This window comes from Papilio polytes, unplaced genomic scaffold, assembly GCF_000836215.1.
Source record: "Papilio polytes unplaced genomic scaffold, Ppol_1.0 DF823879.1, whole genome shotgun sequence".
In the NCBI taxonomy this organism is placed as follows: Eukaryota; Metazoa; Arthropoda; class Insecta; order Lepidoptera; family Papilionidae; genus Papilio; species Papilio polytes.
The window spans coordinates 302,367-326,494 of NW_013525325.1; the positions used below are offsets into that span (position 1 = coordinate 302,367).

The 24,128-nt window shown below is 33.8% G+C and overlaps 3 protein-coding genes across 3 annotated transcripts in view; 1 reads left to right on the forward strand and 2 right to left on the reverse strand.

The window, feature by feature from the left end:
- The window catches only part of LOC106103067 (serine protease snake-like), a 17,570-nt gene extending 15,020 nt beyond the window's left edge, over nt 1–2,550 (reverse strand). Inside the window, exon 1 of the mRNA XM_013282729.1 lies at nt 2,393–2,550. The gene's annotated coding sequence lies outside the window, so the exon portion shown is untranslated. The remainder of the gene's footprint in view (nt 1–2,392) is intronic.
- Nucleotides 2,551–7,315: 4,765 nt separating this feature from the next.
- Nucleotides 7,316–19,847, reverse strand: LOC106102997 (gelsolin-like). Its single transcript, XM_013282624.1, has 16 exons — nt 19,746–19,847; nt 16,033–16,144; nt 15,728–15,808; nt 15,495–15,569; nt 14,835–15,027; nt 14,534–14,649; nt 13,434–13,611; nt 12,426–12,526; nt 11,689–11,805; nt 11,328–11,396; nt 11,000–11,062; nt 10,798–10,909; nt 9,438–9,544; nt 9,112–9,219; nt 8,348–8,470; nt 7,316–7,401 (listed from the first exon to the last, which is right to left on the reverse strand). The coding sequence occupies exons 2-16, from the start codon at nt 16,141–16,143 to the stop codon at nt 7,336–7,338; spliced, it is 1,620 nt and encodes a 539-aa protein (XP_013138078.1). The 5' UTR covers nt 16,144; nt 19,746–19,847; the 3' UTR covers nt 7,316–7,335.
- A 735-nt stretch (nt 19,848–20,582) lies between these two features.
- LOC106102998 lies at nt 20,583–22,426 on the forward strand. The gene has a single exon (XM_013282625.1). It carries the CDS (start codon nt 20,663–20,665, stop codon nt 21,371–21,373), a length of 711 nt encoding a protein of 236 aa, XP_013138079.1. The 5' UTR covers nt 20,583–20,662; the 3' UTR covers nt 21,374–22,426.
- Nucleotides 22,427–24,128: the final 1,702 nt, after the last annotated feature.

Sequence of the window (24,128 nt, forward strand, 5' to 3'; positions counted from 1 at the left end):
ACAAAAATCACTAGTTTTGAAACATGTGACGCCGAACAAATCACTAGTTTCGTTACGTTTCTCGAAAATGACGTAACGACTCACGCCTACGTAGGAGACAAACACAGCATATTTTTGAATAATTCTTTGATTAATAAAAAGCCCTACTTACGTCACGCTTTAGACTATATTTTTTCACGCCATTAAACTTTTGGGTAAATATTTTAGATAAAAGCCCTAATGTGGGAAAGAGACCATAAGTTGCTGCCAACATCAAGAAGGTAAGATTGCCAAGGTGTGTCATGTCATGTCATTTTGACATTTACTATTGATAATTTGACAAATGTAAACTATAAAACAAAATTTTCATAATTTCATGCGGATGAAGCCGCACGGGAACAGCTTAATTATAAGAAGCGAAGTTATCGTTGCAACGAAGGCAATTTTTCCTCAAGTGGTATACCGCTGATTTCCGAGACTGTACATATAAAAACACAGGTATTCGAACTCGGGATCTAAGATAATTATATAAATTAACATATATAAAATACAAAGGAGGATAAAGACACAGAAAAATAACTGGTTAATTATTTTTTAATAATAACGTTTTCCAACCGGTTTAAGGAGGATAATTTTATATCGTTACATCTTTACTGTAGTTATCCAACATATTCTAACACAAGAACACGAGAAGAATGTATAATCTATACTTGTATATCTATCATACTATCATAGTAATCATAGTAATATTATAAACGCGAAAGTTTAGATGGATGGATGTTTGTTAGAGTTTGTAGTCTAAACGGTTAAACGGATTTCGATGAAATTTGGCATAGATGTAGAGGATAGTCTGGAAGAACACATAGGCTACTCACTTTTGCTTTTTTTTAATACCGCGCGGACAGAGTCGCGGTGGAAAACTAGTCTTACTAATATTATAAATGCGAAAGTTTAGTTGGATGGATGGATGTTTGTTAGAGTTTGTAGCCTAAACGGCTGAAGGGATCTCGATAAAATTTGGTATAGATGTAGAGCATAGTCTGGAAGAACACATAGGCTACTTTATCCCGGAAATAGTCACGGTTCCCGAGGGATGCATTGAGTTTGTTTTTTAATGTTTACTCGATAATTCTGCAACGGTTCAACATATCTTATTGAAATTTGGCACAGATATAAAACAAAGTCTGGGGCACACATGGGATAAGGTTCATCCCTGAGAAATGTCCGGTTCCCGAGGGATACGTAACTTTTTGTTATTTATATAGTTTGTATGTTTTCTAATACCACGCGGACGAAGTCGCGGGCAACAGCTCGTATTATTATAAATGCGAAAGTTTAGATGTTCGTTAGAGTTTGTAGCCTAAACGGCTGAAGGGATCTCGATGAAATTTGGTATAGATGTAGAGGATAGTCTGGAAGAACACATAGGCTACTCACTTTTGATTTTTTTAATTCCGCGCGGACGGAATCGCGGGCGAAAGCTAGTAATATTATAAATGCGAAAGTTTAGATGGATGGATGGATGATTGTTAGAGTTTGTAGTCTAAACGGTTAAACGGATTTCGATAAAATTTGGAACATATATAGAGGATAGTCTGGAAGAACACATAGGCAACTCATGTTTTTTTTTTTCATACCACGCGGACGGAGTCGCGGTTGAAAGATTGTCTATATAATATAATAAAGCGTAAACACACTACTTCGTGGCGTAGAATGTCAGCCACCAGCTCACTATACGTCCCTAGTGAGGGCTCTGAGCCTCTTTTTTTTCTCGTTGGGAACATGCCTTTACGCGTCCCCCCCGTTGCCAGGGGGCTATGTGAGACTCGCCGGCCAAAAGAACAGACATGGCCGGAACATCCACTAAAAACCCAGCGGTGTTCCTCCTGTCCGCCGATGGCTGGGTCACGGGAACACTCGCAATCTTCCGCGATCTAGCCAGCGCCGTCCGCACTTGCAGACCCATTTTACGGGGGGAATGGGGCTCGGAGCCTACCCTGAGTTAGGGTGACTAGGCCATAGTCAAACACGCTGCACTGCGGGTTGACTTCACACATATCTTTGAATCTCTTCACCGATATGTGTAGGTTGCATCACGATGTTTTCCTTACCGGTAAGAACGTCGAGTAAATTATGTACATATGAAAATTCGAAAAATCGAAAAAGAATAAATAAATATGAATAATTCTTTCTTTAATAAAAAGCCCTACACTTACACGCTTTAGGCTATATTCACGCTATTAAACTTAAGGGTAAATAAATTGGAAACAAATCTTCATGTGAAAGGGAACATAAACTAGCTGCCAACGTTAAGGACATTTGCAATGTAAACAATAAAGTCTTTAGAAGTGCGGATAAAGCCGCACTGGAACAGCTAGTTACAAATAAATCTTTTAAAAATTAATTTACTTACCAAAAAAGCTTACTATCCAATACTTGTAAATCAAATTCCTCAGGTTTTGTACAAGTAAAATAAACAAAGTACTCAATCATGTAACAATTTAGTTTTTTAAATAAAAAAATATATTTGCTCTACAACCTTCTCCAACAAACCTGTATGTTGGACTAAACACGATATGTAATTCACATTTCAACAAAAACAAGTTTAAGATCACGACTTTATTCGCGTAAAATCTTTTTTACGCGAACAGATGAACGGACGGAGTGACCATAGACATTTGAAATGCAAGTATATCTATACGTCTATCACACTATTATAAATGGGAAAGTTTAGATGGATGTTTGTTAGAGTTTGTAGCCTAAACTGCTGAACGGATCTCGATGAAATTTGGTATAGACGTAGAGGATAGTCTGGAAGAACACACTACTCACTTTGGTTTTAATTCCAAGCGGGCGGAGTCGCGGGCGAAAACTAGTACTAATATATAGAGGAAATATTTGTATTTTTGTATGTATTAAAATAAATCAAATACTAGGCCGTTTTCAAAAATTCTTTCACCATTAAAAAGCTATATTATAGCGTAATATAGGCTATGCTTTTAATATTGTTTTAATTTGACCCAGACGAAGTCACGAGCAACAACTAGTTATAGTTATCTGAGTAAATTCTTTCGCTATCTTAGCGAATTAAAAAATTATTCTCTTTATATATCTAAATACAGCACTCTGTTTATGGTTGGATGTAAGAAATACAAATTTAACGAACTTTTTAGACATAAACTAGTTTACAAAAAATCTTAAGTATAACGAGGAAAGATTTGTATTTTTTTATGTACAGAGGAAACTAAAAAACTGTTGAATAGATTTTAAATATTCTTTCGCCATTAAAAAGCTACATTATCTTATATCAGTCAGTACTAATGTAAGCTTTTATTTATACTATTATAATAAAGCGTAAACACACACTTCTTTGTTGCCTAAGATGTCAGCAATTACACCGTATTTTTGAATAATTCTTTTTTTAATAAAAAGACCCTACATTAACTTACGCTTTAGGCTATATATTTTCACGCTATTAAACTTAGGGAGTAAATAAATTGGATAAAAAACTTAATGTGTGAAAGAGACCATAAGTTGCTGCCAACATCAAGGAAGCAAGATTGCCATGAATTGTCACATGTCATGTCATTTTGACATTTGCAATTGATAAATTGACCAATGTAAACGATAAAGTGAAGTTTTTATAATTACCTGCGGATGAAGCCGCATGGGAACAGCTAGTTATTATCACTATCCCTAAATTAAAAACATACCAAAACCATAAAAAACTACTTATCCCACGGAAACCTGACATTTTTTGAGGCTAAATCGTATCCCATGTGTTACTAAAGATTTTATTTAATCTGTGTTTTTGAATAAGATATATTGAAACGTTACAGAATTATCGAATAAACATGATAACAGTGGTAGAGTCCGTTTTAACATCTTCGCACGAATGGGTCGGCTCGCCCGGAGTAATACCACGACCACACAGAAAACAGGCGTGAAGTGGAAGCAATTCTGCCGTTCGTCTAATGAGTGTGGTGCCGGAGGCCTTATTCTAGACTCTCCTTTCCACCGTTTTCTTAAGAGGAGAGGATCGGAATAAGTGGATTTGACGGTGGAGAATACGCATAGGTAGGGGAAATGTCCTCTTTATGTGCGTCTCCGTCAATGAAGGGTAGGCAACGCTGCAATTGCGGATGTTTATGTGCAGTCGCTTTCCATTTCGGTGGACTCAGGTGGCCGCTTGCTCGTTTGTCACCTTATATTATATAAAAAGGAAAAGATTAATGTATCCCATAAAAACCGTAACTGTTTCCAGGATCAAAAGCCTATTCCTTCTCCCAGACTATAAATATGACAAGCGAGATCCGTTCAGCAGTTTAGGCTACAAACTCTAACAAACATCCATCTAAACTTTCGCATTTATAATGTTAGAACATTATTTTCATTCTACGTTAGTCTTAGACACAAACTAGTTTTTTTTTTTTAAATCATACTAATATAAATGCGAAAGTTTAGATGGATGTTTGTGGGTTTGTAGCCTAAACTGATGAACGGATTTCGATGAATTTTGGCACAGATATAGAGGATAGTCTGAAGTATAGGCTACTTGTATTTTTTTAATCCCGCACGGACGGATTCGCGAGCGAAAGCTAGTAAAATAAACGCAAACATGTTTAAGGAAATAACACAAGACTTTAATGACCTTGTATAGACATCGGAATTTGACATTGAAAAATATATATTACTAGCTTTCGCCCGCGACTATCGCGTGGAATACAAAAAAAGTAAGTAGAGTATGTGTTCTTCCAGACTATCCTCTACATATATACCAAATTTTATCGAAATCCGTTGAGCCGTTTAGGCTACAAACTCTAACAAACAACCATCTAAACTTTCGCATTTATAATATTACTAGCTTTTGCTCGCGACTACGTCCGAGTGAAATTAGAAAAAAAACAAAAGTGAGTACCCTATGTGTTCTTCCAGACTATCCTCTACATCTGTACCAAATTTCATCGAAATCCGTTGAGCCGTTTAGGCTACAAACTCTAACAAACATCCATCTAAACATTCGCATTTACATTTATTTTGTTTATAAAGTACGAATACTTTTTATTTTATTTACGTAAATAATTTTAAAGAGATTCCATTTATGGCATTCCTGACAAGAATATGACCGAATGACCTCACACTTCTAAGATTCAATCGTTTACTATATTCAGTGCATTAGTATAGGGCATGGGTGCCCAACTTTCTTGTACTCTAGACTACATTCTAAAATATCGCTCAAGTGGTCCGCCACTTTTATCGACCAACTTCTTCGATATGTTCTTATTTTCCCACCTATTTTTCTTATATAATAATAACGCCGGCGTCCAGAAACAAGCTGTTTATTAATAGCTCCTAAACATTAGCAATAATAAACTAACTACCTTTCTGATGGTGAAAGAATTTTTAAAATCGGCCCAATAGTTTTCGAGTTATTTCAATACATACAAAAATACAAATCTTTCCTCTTTATAATATTAGGATAGATTTACTAAACCTATCTACGCACTCCAAAAAAATTAAACTAAGGAATAAAATTTAAGAAAATCAGAATGTGTCGAATCGTTCCGCGCCATGTTGCCCGCGAGCTGAGGTTGAGAACCTTTAGTAAAGGGCGTGGTTAACGATCGCAGCCAAAGACAATTAAAATCGAATTATGTTTTTATTACGGGTACTAAAATAAAAAAATAATACTTTAAAAAAGGTAAATAAAACGAAGATTTATAACAACATTTATTGTCTATATAAAAAGAACACAAATAAACATATGAGTTCAAGAAATATTTCTACAAAAATCTTTATAAAAATTAGTTGACCATTTAAGAGAGAGACGGAACATATAAGAATACTCAAGTGCGACAGAGATAGAACTTTGCTCTTCCAATTGACAGTTCCAGAGTGAGACGCATGTATTCTAAAGAGCCTAAGTGTGATAGAGACATATATCTCTATATATCAAACTTATATGAGAATATTTTCACTAATTTCATATTTTATTTATAAAAATAGATAAAAAGCCTTTAATTTACTACAAAAACTATTAATGTAATCGATTTATTATTAAATCTCTGCTGTTATTCTGTTAAAATCAAAATGGCGGATTTGACACGCGGTACGTTCCGTTCCACGCAAGTTTATTCAACACACAATAAGAAATATTACCAATAAATCTATACTATTATAATAAAGCGTAAAAACACATTTATTTGTTGCCTAAGATGTCAGCAATTACAGCATATTATTGAATAATTCTTTCTTTAATAAACAGCCCTACACTTACGTCACGCTTTAGTCTATATATTTTCACGTCATTAAACTTAGGGGTAAATATTTTAGATAAAAACCCTAATGTGGGAAATAGACCATAAGTTGCTGCCAACATCAAGGAAGCAAGATTGCCAAGGTTTGTCATGTCATGTCATTTTGACATTTGCTATTGATACTTTGACAAGTGTTAACAATAAAAAAAATTCATAATTCCATGCGGATGAAGCCGCACGGGAACAGCTAGTGCTAAATAAAAATATATATCCAAATATCTAAAAGTAAATTACTTTTGATTTTTTTTTCACAGTTGGAATAATTTATAATAAACAAAATGCATTATTTCTATGATATATTTATTTAGATGAAAGATGTATGAAAATAGATATTTCCTTATATTACAATAAAATAAATTCTTTGTAAAAAAATATAGAAGACATTTATTAGGAATCTTTTTTATACTCTTACTTTATTTACTCTGTGTAATAAAAAATCTATGACCAGTTATTTACATGCTATAGTATATTATTTCAACTGTAGTAAACAGACTAGCTGTTGCTCGCGACTTCACCCGCGTGAAATTAAAAAAATAATAAAAAATTATAGCCTACGTCGTCCCAGTTTAATATATCTATGCTAATATTATAAAGAGGAAATTTGTAATTGAAATAACTCAAAAACTACTGGGACAATTTCAAAAATTTTAAAAATAATAAAAAATTAAAGCCTATGTCGTCCCAGTTTAATATATCTATACTAATATTATAAAGAGGAAATTTGTAATTGAAATAACTCAAAAACTACTGGGACAATTTCAAGAATTTAAAAAATAATAAAAAATTATAGCCTAGGTCGTCCCAGTTTAATATATCTATACTGATATTATAAAGAGGAAAGATTTTTGTAATTGAAATAACTCAAAAACTACTGGGACAATTTCAAAAATTCACCATTAAAAAGCTATTTTATCAGTGAGTAACATAGACTATATTTTTTTACATGTGGAGGAAGTCGCGAGCAACAGCTAGTCTATTTATAAAGGGAATATTGTTTATACATTTATAATTTCTTTTTATTGTATTTCAATTATTTCCTTTAGTCATCTATTTCGTTGAAATTCAATGCATCATATTTTTCATCACTGTCACTATTTCTTAATTTCTGAAAAAAAAAACATTTGTAATATATTACATGTATCTATCTTACTAATCTTACTAATATTATAAATGCGAAAGTTTAGATGGATGGATGGATGTTTGTTAGCGTTTGTAGCCAAAACGGCTGAACGGATCTCCATGAAATTTGACACAGGTTTAGAGCATAGTCTGGAAGAATACATAGGCTACTTTTTATCCCGGGAATCGTTACGGTTCCCCTGGGATTCATTAATTTAGTTTTTTAATGTTTACTCGATCATTCTGCAATGGTTCAACATATCTTATTGAAATGTGTCACAGATATAAAACAAAGTGTGGAGTACACATGGGATAAGCTTCATCCCCGAGAAATGTCCGGTTCCCGGGATACGTAGCTTTTTGTTATTTATAGAGTTCGTATGTTTTCCACGCGGACGAAGTCGCGGGCAACAGCTCGTACTATTATAATAAAGTGTAAACACACACTTTTTTGTTGCCTAAGATGTCAGCAATTATAGCATATTTTTAAATAATTCTTTCTGTAATAAAAGGCCCTACACATACAATCTATAGCCTAAAGCGTGATGTAAGTGTAGGGCTTTTTATTAAAAAAGGAGTTATTCAAAAATATGCTGTGATTGCTGACATCTGAGGCAACAAAGAAGTGTGTGTTTACGCTTTATTATAATAGTATAGATAAAATACTTTCTTGTACTACTATTTCTTTAATAAATATAAAAACTCGATTTACACAGTTTTTTTTTTAAATACGAAAAAGAAATTATTGTATATAATTACAGTAATTCAGGTCAGGCGAGTGAAGAGCATGCAATGGAGAACACAATCTGACTGGTAAAGGGAAAATTTTCCCCACCACTATAGAGGAGTTACTCCATTTGACCGTAGAAGGGTTTATAAAGGTTTTCTTAAGAATATATTAAGTTATATTAATTTTATGATTTGAAACTCACCTCTAGTAACTCGGGTTGCCATTTCCCAAATGATTTCTTAAAACATTCAGGTTCTAGTCCTTGTTTCGTCATTATAACATCCCAATTCTTACTGAAATTAGCCTTTAGCTGTATTAGATGAGTCTGAAAAGTTAAGTGCATTATAATATACTTCATATTTTTAAAAAAACTTATTTGATACTGTCAATTTAAATTCAGAGCAACACTTCTCGTCAGGACTCAGGATGCGCGCCAGATCCATCCTTCTAGTGACATTGACAGCTGTCAGCGAGGGACGTGACTTTTTTTTATAATATAAGGTGGCAAATAAGCAAGCGGCCACCTGAATCTTTCAGTATGGCGAAGCGACTGACCATAGACATCCACAATTGCAGCGTTGCCTACCCTTAACCGACAGAAGAGACGTACATAAAGAGGATATTTCCCTTCCTATGCATCTCCTCCATCATCAAATCCACTTCCCCTTCCCATCCTCTCATATGCCGATAATCTAGAGTTACACCAATTCTACAGCACAGTACTAATTTTGGTCTTAATACTAATATTATAAATGCGAAAGTTTAGATGGATGTTTGTTAGTTTGTAGCCTATACTGCTGGAGGTCCACTTCATGAAATTTTGCGTAGATGTAGAGGATAGTCTGGAATGCTTAGGCTACTCACTTTTGTTATTATTTTAATTACACAAGGGCGAAGTCGCGAGCAGCAGCTAGTATAAGTATTAAACAGATAAAATGAGGGATTAGAGAAAAATATAATACTTACATGTATATTAAATGTTACTTTTCTTTCTAAGTCGGACACATCTTCTCCTACCCACACATATAACTCATCGCCCATGTCTAGTACAAACACCGAATCCTGTCTTAAATCCTGTAACAAACATACAAACAAAATTATGAATTTTCAGCATTATTTTTTTTATAAGGTGGCAAATGAGCAAGCGGCCTGAATCCACCAAAATGGAAAGCGATTGCCCATAAACTGCAATTGAATTTCATTTAAATCACGCGGACGTAGTCGCGGGCAACAGCTGGTATTCTAACAAACTTAATTTATTTGCGTAAATGAATTGAAAAGGGAATACTTACAGTTTGTTGAAAATTAGGTATTTCCTCGAATACCATAACAGTTTCTGATTTGACTACGCCTTTGTAGAGTTTCGGTTGAATCGAGTTTTCATTCATTGTTGTTTTGGCTGAAATTATCAGTCCAGTAAATTATAGATAAAAATTCTTATCTTTTTAAAAGAGCAGAACACAGCAAACAGTTGTCTGTTATTTATACAGTTTAAAAACTAAACATTTGAATGTAATTCATTATATTTTTTAATAAATAGTCGACCCCATCGATTATAATTACAAAAGTAAATAGGAATTTGAATTTTTTTTATCAATTTAAAATTTGACATTTGAGTCAATCACCATTGACGTTTTGTTTAGATTTCATTTACATAAGGCAAAAGTTCTATAGTCATACAGCCAAACGTCAATGACAATTATATTTCAAAATTATTTAAAGTAAATGTTTGTATTTATTTACGTTAATGTTTTTTTTATGTTTTATTGTATAACTACTCCGGTAAAATATCATTGATTTAAATTGTGGAAAAAGAATCATTCATGAAAACTTATGGAACGAATTCCTATTTATTGTTCATAGTAAGTCTCAAGTATTGCATTATAGTTTTTTCTAAATGTATTTATTTCAACTAGATTCCAAGCAAGATGCATGTCCGCATGCGTAAGCTAACACCAATGAGTCCATAAGCAGTAATTTCCCAAACTTCTTAAATAAATAAAACAAAATCCAGGTATAATATTTATTTATTTTCTTATTCAATTGGCATTACAAAAATTATATTACAATGTATAAAATGAGTATTTCCCATGCTATTAGTTTAAACATTTAAATATGTAAAGCTTTTAATAGATATACAAAAATATGTCAAGACTGGGTCATAGCACAGTATTTTCTTCTTCTTGTTACCCTAAGAAGTTTCTGAAATAAATAATATAAAATGAAACCCTTACTTAAATACAACGTAACATGATCTCCGTAAATTCCATGCTTAAAATTATTTTTGTACTTCATATTCCCAGAACACGTGCATAAAATAAATACAATTAAAAATTGCAATTACCAAACAAAAAACAATTGAATCCCACGCAATTATAATTATAACCATTAACTACAAGTAACAATGTGTAAAATACAATTTTTACTTTTATTCTCATAATTTAAAACATTAAAGTTTATTTACAATGTTTTTGCCATGGCAGCTATATAAAAACCCTGCTATATTACGGAAAAATATAATTAAGGGAACATGGAAGAATATTCGATAGCGATTCTAGCGCTGCCAGGTCAAAGTTTTAACATTCTTAATAACGCAGTAAATTATATAATAAAGTCACGAATAAGTTTCTTTCACGTTTTCTTTGTACTCACCGTGAATAGATCTTACAAGTCGACTGTGTGACATGCCAGCGTCCTGCCAGGTCGCGAAGTATTGTTTGAACGCCGCTGGCTCCGTGCCTTGGGGAATCCTTGTCACTTGCACCTGATAGAAAAAAAAATTATTCCCTTCCTCCTATTCACTATTCAGTAAGTCAATTAAATTTAAAATAAAATCTATTTTAAACTAACTTACCCATGATGGATAATTTTTAGATCTCAACAACTGTTGTGCTTTTGACATCGCTTCTGTCTTTTCCTGAAAAAAAAGTAAATGTCACTTTGATATTAAATACATTTTGGCGGGAATGTTTGTAAACGTTATTAAAATATTATTTTTTATAATTTCTCTATTGTAATTAATTATATTGTAGCGAAATGTGTCAAATATTATACTTTTAAACAATTAATACTCCTATAAGGCTGACTAAGAGTCTACTAATATTATAAATAGAGTGAGAGGGAAAATACACGAAAACCACAGGTGTGACCGAAAAGGAAAATGTTTTTTTTTATATACTTACTCTTTTTGTGGCTTGTCTTCCCAGCCATACATAAATACTTCCACTAACAGTGTCCAAGATATAAGCTTCCTGAAATATAAAATATGTTAGTGTCAGCGAAAATACAATTGTAAAAGTAATTTACGTAATTAATAAACTAACATAAATACAACACCGTTGTTTTTTTTTTAATTTTTAAGATAGTATAGCAATTTCGGGAATTTTGGGGTGAGGTTTTCAGGGCTGCCATAATAATAATTTCCCCGAATATCGGGAGATGGTAAGTTAACCAAATTATGGAACTTTATGAACATAAAGTTCAGTTTATTTGTTTTTTTTTATTAAGTAAATATGCATATAATAGATAATTGTATTGCCTTACTTGTGGTTTTAAGTTTTCTTGCCTGAATGGCTTGCGTAGAGGAGTAGCAACCAGAGATCCCTTGCTGTCAGATATCTCAGATAGAGAAACTGCATCTTCTTCGCTCCGTTCGAAAGTCTAGAATTAATAAGAAGATAAACTTATATTAATAAAAGAAACAAGAAGGGCCTTAAGTTAATGCATTTGTAAGACATTTTAATTCAAAAAAAATCTAGACAGGCTTGTTTAATCATGTATGGTGTGAATATTCTAGCATTGTTCGCCTGTATCCGACAAATGCCAGTAACTGGCATGCCAGCGACTACTCAATTTTACTGTCTATGTATTCTAGCCCTTATACATATTTACTATTATAATTTGATTTATATTTTTGTATATATTGAAATAATTTAAAAACTACTGGCACGATTTAAAAAATTCTTACACCGTTAAAAAGCTACTTTATCTGTGAGTAAAATAGAAGTCGAAGTCGCGAGCTACAGTATTTAAATATAATAAAGTTTGACGTTATTATATTAGACAACTTATTTAATTGATACTGTCGGTTTAAACTCAGAGCAACACTTCTCGTCAGGACTCAGGATGCGCGCCAAATCCATACTTGTAGTGACATTGACAGCTGTCAGCTAGGGACGTGACGTTTATGCCGATAATCTAGTGTTGCGCCAATTCTATAGCACGGTACTAATTTTGTTCTTAACATTAAGTAGTTAATCTAAAATTAATAGTTAGCTTACCTGATCATCTCCACCGGCACTTGCTTCAGGTACTATATCCCTTGTTCCTGAACCTAAGGCGGTGAAGTATTTCTGGACATCGCTATCACTTGAGTATTGGTCTGAAAAAAATTTATATTATAGAAGGCTAGTTGTTCCCACGACTTCATTCGCATGAAATTATGATAATTGTTTCATTGATTACATCTGTCAAATTCAATTGCAAATGTCAAAATGACATGACATGATGACAAACGATGGCAACCTTGCTCCCTTATGTTGGCAGCAATTTATGGTCTCTTTCCCACATTAGTCTTTTCATCCAAAATATTTACCCCCTAAGTTTAATGGTGTGAAATAGCCTAAAGCGTGACGTAAGTAGGGCTTTTTATTAATCAAAGAATTATTCAAAAATATGTTGTAATTGCTGACATCTTAGGCAACAAAGAAGTGTGTGTTTACGCTTTATTATAATAGTATAGAAGTATAGATAAGCAAGCGACTGTTTTCAACAAAAAGGCGAAGTGAATGCCCATAGACATGTAATTTCAGGTTGCCTACCCTTAATTGACGGAGACGCATATAAAGAGATTTCTTTTCTTATGCGTCTCCTCCATTATAAGAAAAGGGTGGGAAGTGTAAAATTTAAGAGTAAATTTAAGAGTCTTTAATACGTTTATTGCGGCGAGTAAAAGCATGATTCTTTATCTAGGGCGGCGGCGGGCCAAAATGTGCCCACTAATATTTCCGCTAATACACGGCAGGTCTTTATGAACCCACCAGCTTTAGGATAGATAAAATTGCTAAAACTTTGTAGAAACATAATGTATACATTTTATGTAATGTATACCAAAGATAATCGTTTCACGCTAGGGAGTGGGACATAGTTTTCGTCCTCACCAGCTTAGGTACCGCGTCAGGCCGATATTAGCCTGTTACGCAGTGAACGTGTTAATTTGATATTCTTATAAATCATTGTAAACTTAAAATATTGAACAATCTTAACGCAGTCTAATCTAAATTACTCACCAACGATATCGACCCTTCCTCTGCCGTTGTGGTCCTGGTCTCTAACCTGGTTAGCGAATGATATCGCCTTCAGACGTTCCTTATGGTTAGCACTGTCACCCACGTATACATAAATATCATTATTTATGTCCAAAACGAAGCAATCCCCTTTATTCATTGAAGCGATTAGTGGGTCCACCTGAAACACGACTCATTATGAACTCTATTAGAGTACAATCGGGAAATCTATCAGTGTAGAAAGTTACAATCTCTTTTTTTTTATAACATAAGGTGGCAATCGAGCAAGCGGCCCCCTGAAATCGCGAAAATGGCGAAGCGACCACTGCCCATAGACATCCTCAATTGCACATACGTTGCCTACCCTTATACAACGGAGGAGGAAACGCAAATAAAGAGGATATTTCCCCTTCCTATGCATCTCCTCCACCGTTAAATCCACTCCTTATAAGAAAAGGGAGAAGAAAAAGACTTAAATTAGGCCTCCGGCACCACACTCATCAGACGAAACTCTGAATTGCTTCCATTTCACGCCTATCTTCTGTGTGGTCGTGGTATTACACCGGGCGTGCCGGCCCATTCGTGCTAAGATGTTAAAGCGGGCACTACCACTGTTCTCTTTCTCTTTGTATCTCTTTAACATTTTTATCGTATAGACAACGCAAGCAAACAATAAGACGCATTTTTTTTTAAATTGCAAAACCAGCGCTTAACCACTATCCCACCTAGACCAAGGTGAAGATGTGGTCGAAGGATGGTACGCGCTAGTTCAGTAAATACCGATTCACACTGCTAAAAATTTAGATGGATCTACGAAATATCGGTCCGTAATGGGTAATGGATTATTATTATATCGTTTTCGCAACTCACTGGTATCTAATTGGTTATTTGTAGAAGTTTGTCTCGATGTAAGGAACAAGACAATTATTCTGAAAGTGAACCACCACGGATTTCTGCGATTGTACATTTACTAATGTGTTTGTGGGTTCAAATCCTGAAAATCTGCCTATTGTAAAGCATATTTTTATAACTAGTTAATTACTGAATGTAAAGGAGATAAATAATGTTCAATAAAAGTTGATAATTTCTTAATAAAAACATACCTGTCTAACACGTATATTCTTCTTTCCTTTGATATGGAACAATCGCTTTTCCGCACCAGGGTTTGTCACCACATGGTTAAAACCAGACGTAGCCCCACCGTCGAGATACTTGATAGCTAAAAATAAATAAATAAATAAATAAATAAATATAGGTCACATACTACTAGATTTTTAGTTGTGCAAGTAAACATTTGAATGGGATGAAACAAACAACAATCGCATAACTGTTCTGCGATAGTTGTCGAAGGTATATGCACGCTCTAAATGTATTAGGGAAACATTATTTGAATTTATTCTGTACCTGGTCTGAATAAAGATTGGAACTGCTGACTCTCGTGTCCTAACGTCTCTCTGTGCTGTATCGCAGCTCCGTTGAATTTATCATCCAACCCTACAGTCAATATGGCCGCCGCTCCCGATTCGTCTTGTGTTGACTCACTACCGATCCAGTAGTATATGTCCCAGGATAGATTGTTCTTTTTGTCAGCTGTCGTCTGTAAATTTTACTAATATCAATTTGATAGTTTAGATTGATGTTTGTTTGTAGCCTAAACTGCTAGTTAGAGGATAGTTGGAAGAGCACAAAGGCCACTTACGGTTGATTTTTTTTATTCCACGAGGATAGATTCGTGGGGAAAAGCTAATTTAAATTATGGTTTCGACAGGAAATCCCTAATTTTAATCCCTTTCCCTTTCCATCCATATTTGAAGAGGAAATGTTGGGTAGACAAAGTGGATTTGACGGTGGAGGAGACGCATAGGAAGGGGAAATGTCCTCTTTATGTGAGTCTCCTGCTCCGTCAATTAAGGGCAATGCACCTGTAATTGCGGATGTTTATGGGCATCGGTCGCTTTCGGTGGATTCAGGTGGCCGCTTGCTCGTTTGTCACCTTATGTTATAAAAATAGTTTAGGTCGAATAAAGGGAATTAATAATCAAAGTGGAAAATGTTAATTATTACCTTAAGAACAATATAAGAATCTCCTTTATGGAATTTACCAATGTCGTTTTGCGCTACGGCAACCGGATTGAAGTCCTGAAACAATAGGAAATGAAATTACTCTTGTGGTGTTTCTATATTATGAACTTCTGACTCCTCCTTTTTATGTTCATTTGCTTTCTTCCCTGGCACTCTATCAACTGTTATGTCAGGCCTAACCGATGTTATCACTAAATGTAGTAATTTAAACTTACCACGATCCTCCATGCTTCAACACCAGCTTGCCTGCCTGCGTTAGAGAACGCTGGGTGTACACTGGCCTTTCTACGCGCATCCTGAAATATTAAACAAAACTTTGTTAAAGTAGTAGATATGACAATCTGACAAAATCATCAAAGAACAGAGTGAGTCATCTTGTTATTTTTCTAATGAAGCACTAGCGTGTTTTAACTCTTATAGTGGCGCCATCTAGTAATCGTGTTAGTGCTACACAGTAGTACCATCTAGTTATACATGTACATAGTATAGTTTTGTTATTATTCATCTTGTACTACGTTACCTTGTCTGTTAGGGACGTTATCTGCGCTGTGATTGGCTGTTGCACATGTGTGGTGCGCGACTGCACACACACAAACAGGGCCAGCAGGGCCCATACGAATAAAGATCTCATCCTGTAATTAAAACATATTCCATAGTTAAAACTAGTACTAGTACCATAGAGTTGCGCAAAAAACGAGATAATAAAAAAAATATATTAGCTGTACCACTGACTGATCTTTTAAAATAGAAACAAATATACAACGTTCTATTGGTTATTGTTTGTCGTCTCAAAACGTACAAAACATTCTGACAACTAAATTATTTAAATTTTCATAAGACATTTTTATAACTAATTATTTTACGACTATTACTCCCATCTATTTTTTTCGGTGGCGGCACCGAGAAAATAGACGTGAGTAATAGCCGTAAAATAATTAGTTATTCTGACAACTGCTTAAGGGGGAACACCGACAGTTTCCTCGATTGTACCATGTAGCTATGCCTGACCGGATCTGAATCAAAGCAACACATAAACATAAATGACAGTCTAGACGTATAGGGTAAGATTTTATTCACAAAAGAAAACGCGTTCGACGGCTGGTATATAGTTCTACCGAGGTTTGCACCTTGGATCTGTAAGTAGATATGTGTGGTCATTGGCCGGATGTTACGTGACTAACCGACACTGACTAGGCAATAACAAGGTTAAGATTTTTTTCCTGTTATTATTTTCCTTTTTAAAAACAAAGAACTTCTCAATGTTTACAAACATAACTTCATTGGTTTTGATAAATGAAGCCATATTTCAAATCTGTACTATTATAATAAAGCGTAAACACACACTTCTTTGTTGCCTAACATGTCAGCAATTACAGCATATTTTTTAATATTTTATTTTTAATAAAAAGCTCTACACTTACGTCAAACTTAGGGGGTAAATATGTTGGATAAAAACCTTATTGTGGGAAAGAGATCATAAGTTGCTGCCAACATCAAGGAAACAAGATTGCCAAGGTTTGTCATGTCATGTCATTTTGACATTTGCTATTGATAATTTGACAAATGTAAACAATAAAAAAATATATATAATTTTATGCGGATGAAGCCGCACGCGAACAGCTAGTTATTTATAAACATGCTAAAGAAATAATAGCTTCAATTATTACGTTGAAAAACAAATGGGGGGTATAGCACACAAAATTTGCAAGAATGTTCAACGACAGATCACAGAAACAGGCGTGAAGTGGAAGAAATTCCGCGTTTCGTCTGATGAGTGTGGTGCCGGATACCCAATTTTAGTCCCTTTTCCTTTCCACCCTTTTCTTGAGAGGAAGGGATGGGAAGGAAAAGTGGATTTGACGGTGGAGGAGACGCATAAGAAGGGGAAATGTCCTCTTTATGTGCGTCTACTCCTCCGTCAACTAAGGGTAGGCAACGCATCTGCAATTGCAGATGTTTATGGGCAGCGGTCGCTTTCCATTTCGGTGGATTCGGGTGGCCGCTTGCCTATTTGCCACCTTATGTTATAAAAAAAACAAACAGACAAATTTAGTCAATTAAATTATTTTTTACCTCATTTTCTTGCTATATCTCATGTTTGTTTAATAATTTCTCTATTCTGCATATAAGTTATATTATCCAGATCATTATTATAGTTTTGGACTTAGTAACTGTATGTATTTTTTAACTAATAGACCTAAAGAGATGGATGGATTGTGTAAAAGGTGACATGAACAAAAAGGGAGTGATGACTGAGATGACGTATGATAGAGTTTGGAGGACAAAAACCTGCTGCGCCGACACTACGGGAGTAGGATAAGATGATGAACCGTGAAAAATGTTTCGTATTTTCTTAGTCATTCGCATGAGTAATTCAAATAAATGATACCATTGTTAAGTTGTTTGTACGCAGTATGAATTGATGTGTATTTATAGGTTACATTGTGGTTTTATTTACGTTGTACTAGACGCTAAGAGCGGGTGCATACGTTGGACTAATCTAGCAAACTAAACGACCAACTGTTGATTGTCGATTGTTTCGCAGCCTTCAACTGTTTATAGTGTGTCTAAATAATTTAGATTAGTTTGACAATTCACTTCAAATGTACTATGTTGTATGTTGTGTAAAATCAGTCACGAATCTTATCGATTTTCGATTTTTATTCTTATAGAAGTTGGAATCGATAGATTTATAGTTATAACTTGTGAATTTAAAAAAACACTGTTTTCTCAATTTAAATATGACCATAACAAATAATGAGAGCAAATAAATGTTTATTACTACTACAGCCGTACGTAATCAAATTGGATTTCACTATTATTTCTGTCATCGCTAAATTCTCTACACCACAATCAATACTAGAATTGTCCTATAAATTAGTTAATAAGAAAATAATAATTTTAGTTGAGTTCGATAATTATTTAAACCGAATATCGATAGTTCATAATTGGTCGCTGCGTGTTTCACTACGATACCTGTCTATTAAGTATGACATTTGCCTTCATACAAACTGAATTCGATACTACATATGCGTGATTTATCAAACTAATCTATTTTATTTAGACAAACTATAGCACAACTAAACATCGAGTAGTGTGTCCCTAAGCTCATAAGAATCAAAGCAAGACAGTTGTGCAAAGTTTATTCAAAGGCGTGCACTCTTTGTTGAGATTTGTTTGTCATTGGTAAACAGTAAAATTTACTTTAATTATTATAATTATTGCTTATTAAAATCTGTGTAAACTTATAGATAAACGTAGGTTTTATTTATGTTTTATCGGAGATCAAGAAATGTTATGACATAGGTCAATTTGATTACGCTCGTGGAATCACTCCGAAGTAATTTCCTTCGTTCATCTGAACGCGATAAAATCACTTGAAATAGTAAGAGGCGCGCACACCTTTGACCAAATTATTACACAACTATTTAGTCTCTTTTTGATCCATATGATATTATATGACGGTACACGTACAACTCGATGTTTATTTGTTCCAAACAATTGAATTGGCTGCGAAACAATCGACTATCGGACAACAGTTGTACGATAGTTTAGTAAAAGGTGTGCGGCCGCTCCTAGAATAGTAATAATTTTAGAATATAATTGTTTTGTTAGGAAGGTACGAAGCTAGTAATCATCATCATCTTCCCTGACTTATCCTATCCCCGTAGGGCGCACCGAGTTTTCGTCCTCCAAAGCACTCTATCATCCGTCATCTCAGTCATCACTCCCTTCATTATCATGTCACTTTCACGCAATCCATCCATCTCTTTCTACGTCTACCTCTACCGATGTACCCCTCCACATTCATAACTAACGTCCGTCTTGTTACATGCGATTCATCCCTTCTCATAATTACCACTCTAACCTTTTAGGTAAGAAGCTAGTAATGAAGTGACAAAAAAACAAACTGTAAAGGCACATTTACATAATCATCCACATTAAATACTGGACAATTAGAGATATGTTTATAAAAAAAAACATCAGCATTTAAAAATAGCTGGCCACAAGTAAAACTTATAATAAGTGGAATAGAGTAATAAAAAGATTCAGCTAATTTTGTGACTATTAGATCATAACTAGCACACCTTACTTCATAAAAAAAAGTTTTAAAAACACCGTCTTACATCATATTTCTATAAAATAACTTGACTTAAAGCAGAAATTAATATAACTTTTAAACAAACACAAACATGAATGAAAGCGTACATAAAATAAATCGGAATTACTCACGTAATTAAATTGAATCAGAAAAGAACGTATTCCGTCTGTTTGTTACACAACTTGTGTACCACGGAATGACCGTGCGACTGATTTTAAACGACTAAAATGGTCTATGGCCTTAGACTATACAAAAACGGACAAAGATAACATTATACTTTAAAAAATATGTTACTTTTCGCTATAAATAAAATACAAATGATTGAAAGTCTAAGAATACATACTGATTATTAAATTTAACCAAAAAACACAAAACAATGAAGCATTCAACTTTTTATTTGACAACAAGGGCGCGCGCTCGTTAAGTCCTGTCTCTTAAAAGTCAAAGTTTTTAGCCATTCGGCATTCGTCACACGGTCAAATGTCAAGAAAACAAGTCAATGGTCGATATGATTAACTGGAACTCGTTATTCTTGTTCCAGGATTTTTGTCGCTACTGTTTACTTGAGATAAATAAGTGTGTTTCTCAATTTATTGCGAAATTCAGCTTGTTTATATAACAGAACGTTATTTCCATTGAAATGGAATGAACACTATTTGAAGAAACAAAAAACATTGTTTAGAATATTTTTTAAGAGATATAATTTGAAGGAAAAAAAAAACTCTATTTAAATATAACTGAGGTGTTCGAATCCCTTCGAAGTTACATTTTTGGTTTACAGTTATTTTAATAACTTAACTAACATGAGTTAACCTGGATGTAATTATTTATTGATTTTTTGAATTATGGTACATAAATTCTCCCCATGTAAATAAAAATTATGTTGGGTAATTTTTTCTTATTATGGCAATTCTAAAACTTCATCGGACAAATGTCATCACAAATCATAAACAAAATTAATTGTCTATGTCAAGTATTACGTCTTTGTTATCAAAACAAAATATTTTCTGTCCTTTAAAGTGTTGAAATAAATAATTATCGAGTAAATATGGAATCAAAAGTGTATTCGTCGTTATTCGCGTTAGTCGATAGCCATCTTTCACAGACCAGTTTAAAAGAGACTTCATCGAACACAAAATCTTTACCTATACCAAACATAAAACTTTCCCACAATGGAAGTGTTTCGGAATCCTTTTTACATTCTCCAAATCGACTGCCAATACCTACATTAAGTGAAAACAACAGTCAAATACTAGACAAACTATCAGAACAAGTTGCAAACATGTTAAAAGCCAAAGAAAAACGAGAATTCGAAGAGAAACAGAAGTTGGAAGAAAAACTCAACGAAATAAAAATCGACGATCAGGATTACGTTATCGATTTAATGAAAGCATTACAGACGCCTTGTGGAACATCGAAACCTCCAGAAATTAGCAAAAGTAGTTCATCAGAGTCGATATTCGAACTAAATTTCAACGATTTCGACGAAGATCTACCAACAATTGAACCTGAACCATTACTACCTTGTATTACCGATATGTCTTATATATTAAAACAAAAGGTAAGACGTGGAAAATGCTCAACATTTGGTAAAGTGTTAACTTCACGACTGAAGCCAGTACCAGCACCGTACATTAAAGAAAACATCAAATCAAACATTGTAAGATTCGATTTCAGTACAAAATCACCTTGCGATATCATTAAAGAGAAGTTACGGAAACCAACATCATCTTGTACATCAAATTATAATATTGTTTGAATAATTTGCTGATCTCAAGACTTGAAGTAAGCACCTTTGACTAAACAATCGCACAATAATTGTCTGATTGTCGGTTGTTTCGCAGCCTTCAACTGTTTAGCACAACTAAATATAACAATGGGTGAAAGGCTGTTTGTTATAAGCGTCATTAGATTAAATGTTCAGGTGAGCCATTTGAAGTATTTGAAAAAAGCATAAAAAATTCTGAAAATAATATAAATTGAAAGGTTTTCAGACGGTTTTGAGATTAAAATGACTATAATTCTGCATACTTCATTGTTTATTAACGACGCAGAAATCACCTATTCTGGATGGATATGTAAGTCATTATCGCCTAAAATGGCGGTTGAAATAAATAGCACCAGTATACAGATTCACCCATTGATATAGTGTGCACTGTAAATAAGTTTAGTGAAAGGTGTACACTAATAGAGTCCAAAAGTATGTCTCCGAATTTCCAGAGGGGCCAAATCAAAGTCAATTACACATATAGAGATATTAAAAGCAACAAAACTCATCATCCATCATCATCCACTTGCCCTTATCCCTTGCGGAGGGTCGGCACAGTATGTACTGCTCCATACATCTCTCTCAGTCATATCTGAATCCACTCCTTTCTCGCATATCCTCTTTCACACAATCCATCCCTACTTTCTTTGGTCTAAGAGCACCAAAACTACATTTAATCAAACTAAAGCATCTTTATGTAACAGCTATTGCCCGCAACTTTGTCTACATTGAAAAATCAAATATAGCTTAGTATTTCGGATTATCCTGTACATTAGACAATTGGCAAGATCCAGTCAGTTTAGGATATGTTTGTCTAAATAAGATAGATTTATTTGACAAAGGGCGGTGCTTTGGTGCCACGGGGCTCACATAGTTATGGGCAAGTCAAGTGCTTTACATATTTTGTCAAGCTCTTGATCAGCTCAGGAGGGGTCACGATCCCATGACCTCCCCCTGGATCCATTGTGGACAATTCATTTGACAATTTAGTAGGGTTGATTGTGTAAAATCAAATTTTCGATTTTCCATTTTTATTATAGAAGTCAGAATCAACAGATTCATAGTTATAATTTAAATAAATAAAACCACTGTTTTCTCAAATTAATAATGACCTGCAAAATCATTACAAATAATGAGAGTAAATATATATTTATTACTACTGCATCCGTACGTAATCGAATTGGATTTCGCTATTATTTCTGTCATCGCTAAATTCTCTACACTATAATCAATACTAGAATTGTCCTATAAATTAGTTAATAAGATAATAATAAATTTAGTTAAGTTCGATAATTATTTAAACCGAATATCGATAGTTCATAATTGTTAGCTGCGTGTTTCGTCACTACGATACCCGTCCAAGTACGGTATTTGCCTTCATACAAATTGAATTTGATACTTCATATGTGTCATTTATCAAACTATCTTATTTAGACAGACTATAACAAACTTTCGCATTTATAATATTAGTAAGAAGTAAATTACAGATAAACCTGTATTAAGGGATGTTGATATTTTTTTAAATATTATTTGTTAGGGTTATTTTCTTAAGGACTCTTGCTTTTGAGAGTTTCTCGCTTTTTCAGGTTATAAGCAGTTAAAATGTCAGGCCAGGTAGGACTCCTACAAAGTATTTACTTAAAAATGTATAGTAATAAAATAGAATTTACCAATTAATAATTGTTCAAAATTGATTATTTTGATTGAATTTTAAATAATTTTAATATTGATGTTTTTAAATGTACAATTTACTGTATATTTTTTAATCTATGACATTGTTTTAAAGATATTTTTAATATAGTTAGGGCCTGTCCCACCACTGGCTGATAGCTAGCTTAAATAACGTCACTGTCAGATAAGATAACAAATTCCGATATTTCCATCACATATTTTACACATTGGATTGTTTTCAATTGACAATTTGGTGGGACATGCTTATAGAGTAATTTACTCGGTGAGATACAATTCTGTTACAAAATCATATATGACAACAAAACATGAGAAGAATCTTGTTATTTTGTCAAATGATAGGAAGATATTAAATTTTTGTTTGATTTTGTCCACCAAGTCAGATATTTTTAGATCTATTTTTTATAATGTAAGGTAGCAAACAAGCAAGCGGCCTGAATCCACCGAAATGGAAAGCAAACGCTGCCCATAGACATCTACAATTGCAGCGTTACCTACCTTTCATTAACGGAGGACACACATAAAGAGGACATTTCCCCTTCCTATGCGTCCCCTCCACTGTCAAATCCGCTTTATCTTCCCATCCTTTCCTCTTAAAAAAAGGTTGGGAAGGGAAAGGGACTAAAATTAGGCCTCCGGAACCACACTCATCAGACTAAACGTGGAATTGTTTCCACTTTAACGACTGTCTGTGTGGTCGTGGTATTGCTGAGAGCCCTACTGTGAAGATGTTAAAGCGGGCTGTACCACTGTTAAATCTATCTCTTGTGATATATAAATATGTGTGTTAAAAAAGCAATAATTTATTTAAAAATTTCTATATTTCTGTGTACAAATATTGTGAACAATTTTTATTGTCTCAAATTGGATTGTAATGTTTTTTTAAATGTAATTTTTTTGTAATAAATTTTTTAAGTATCTAATTCGTATTTTATTATATTACTGTTGCTCATGACCCGCTTGGAATTGGATAAAAAATATAGCCTATGTTACTCACTGATAACATAGCATTTTAATGTTGAAAGAATGGGGATGTTTCCTAATGTTACAAATTCAA

Excerpts from the sequence above, each read along its gene's own strand:
- LOC106102997 (XM_013282624.1), bottom strand. The coding sequence starts at position 16,143 with ATGAGATCTTTATTCGTATGGGCCCTGCTGGCCCTGTTTGTGTGTGTG. Across the intron at positions 15,570-15,727 it reads TTGAAGCATGGAGGATCGTG|GACTTCAATCCGGTTGCCGT; the intron begins GTAAGTTTAAAT and ends CTATTGTTTCAG. Across the intron at positions 9,545-10,797 it reads ACTTGTAAGATCTATTCACG|CCAAAACAACAATGAATGAA; the intron begins GTGAGTACAAAG and ends TGATAATTTCAG.
- LOC106102998 (XM_013282625.1), top strand. The coding sequence starts at position 20,663 with ATGGAATCAAAAGTGTATTCGTCGTTATTCGCGTTAGTCGATAGCCAT.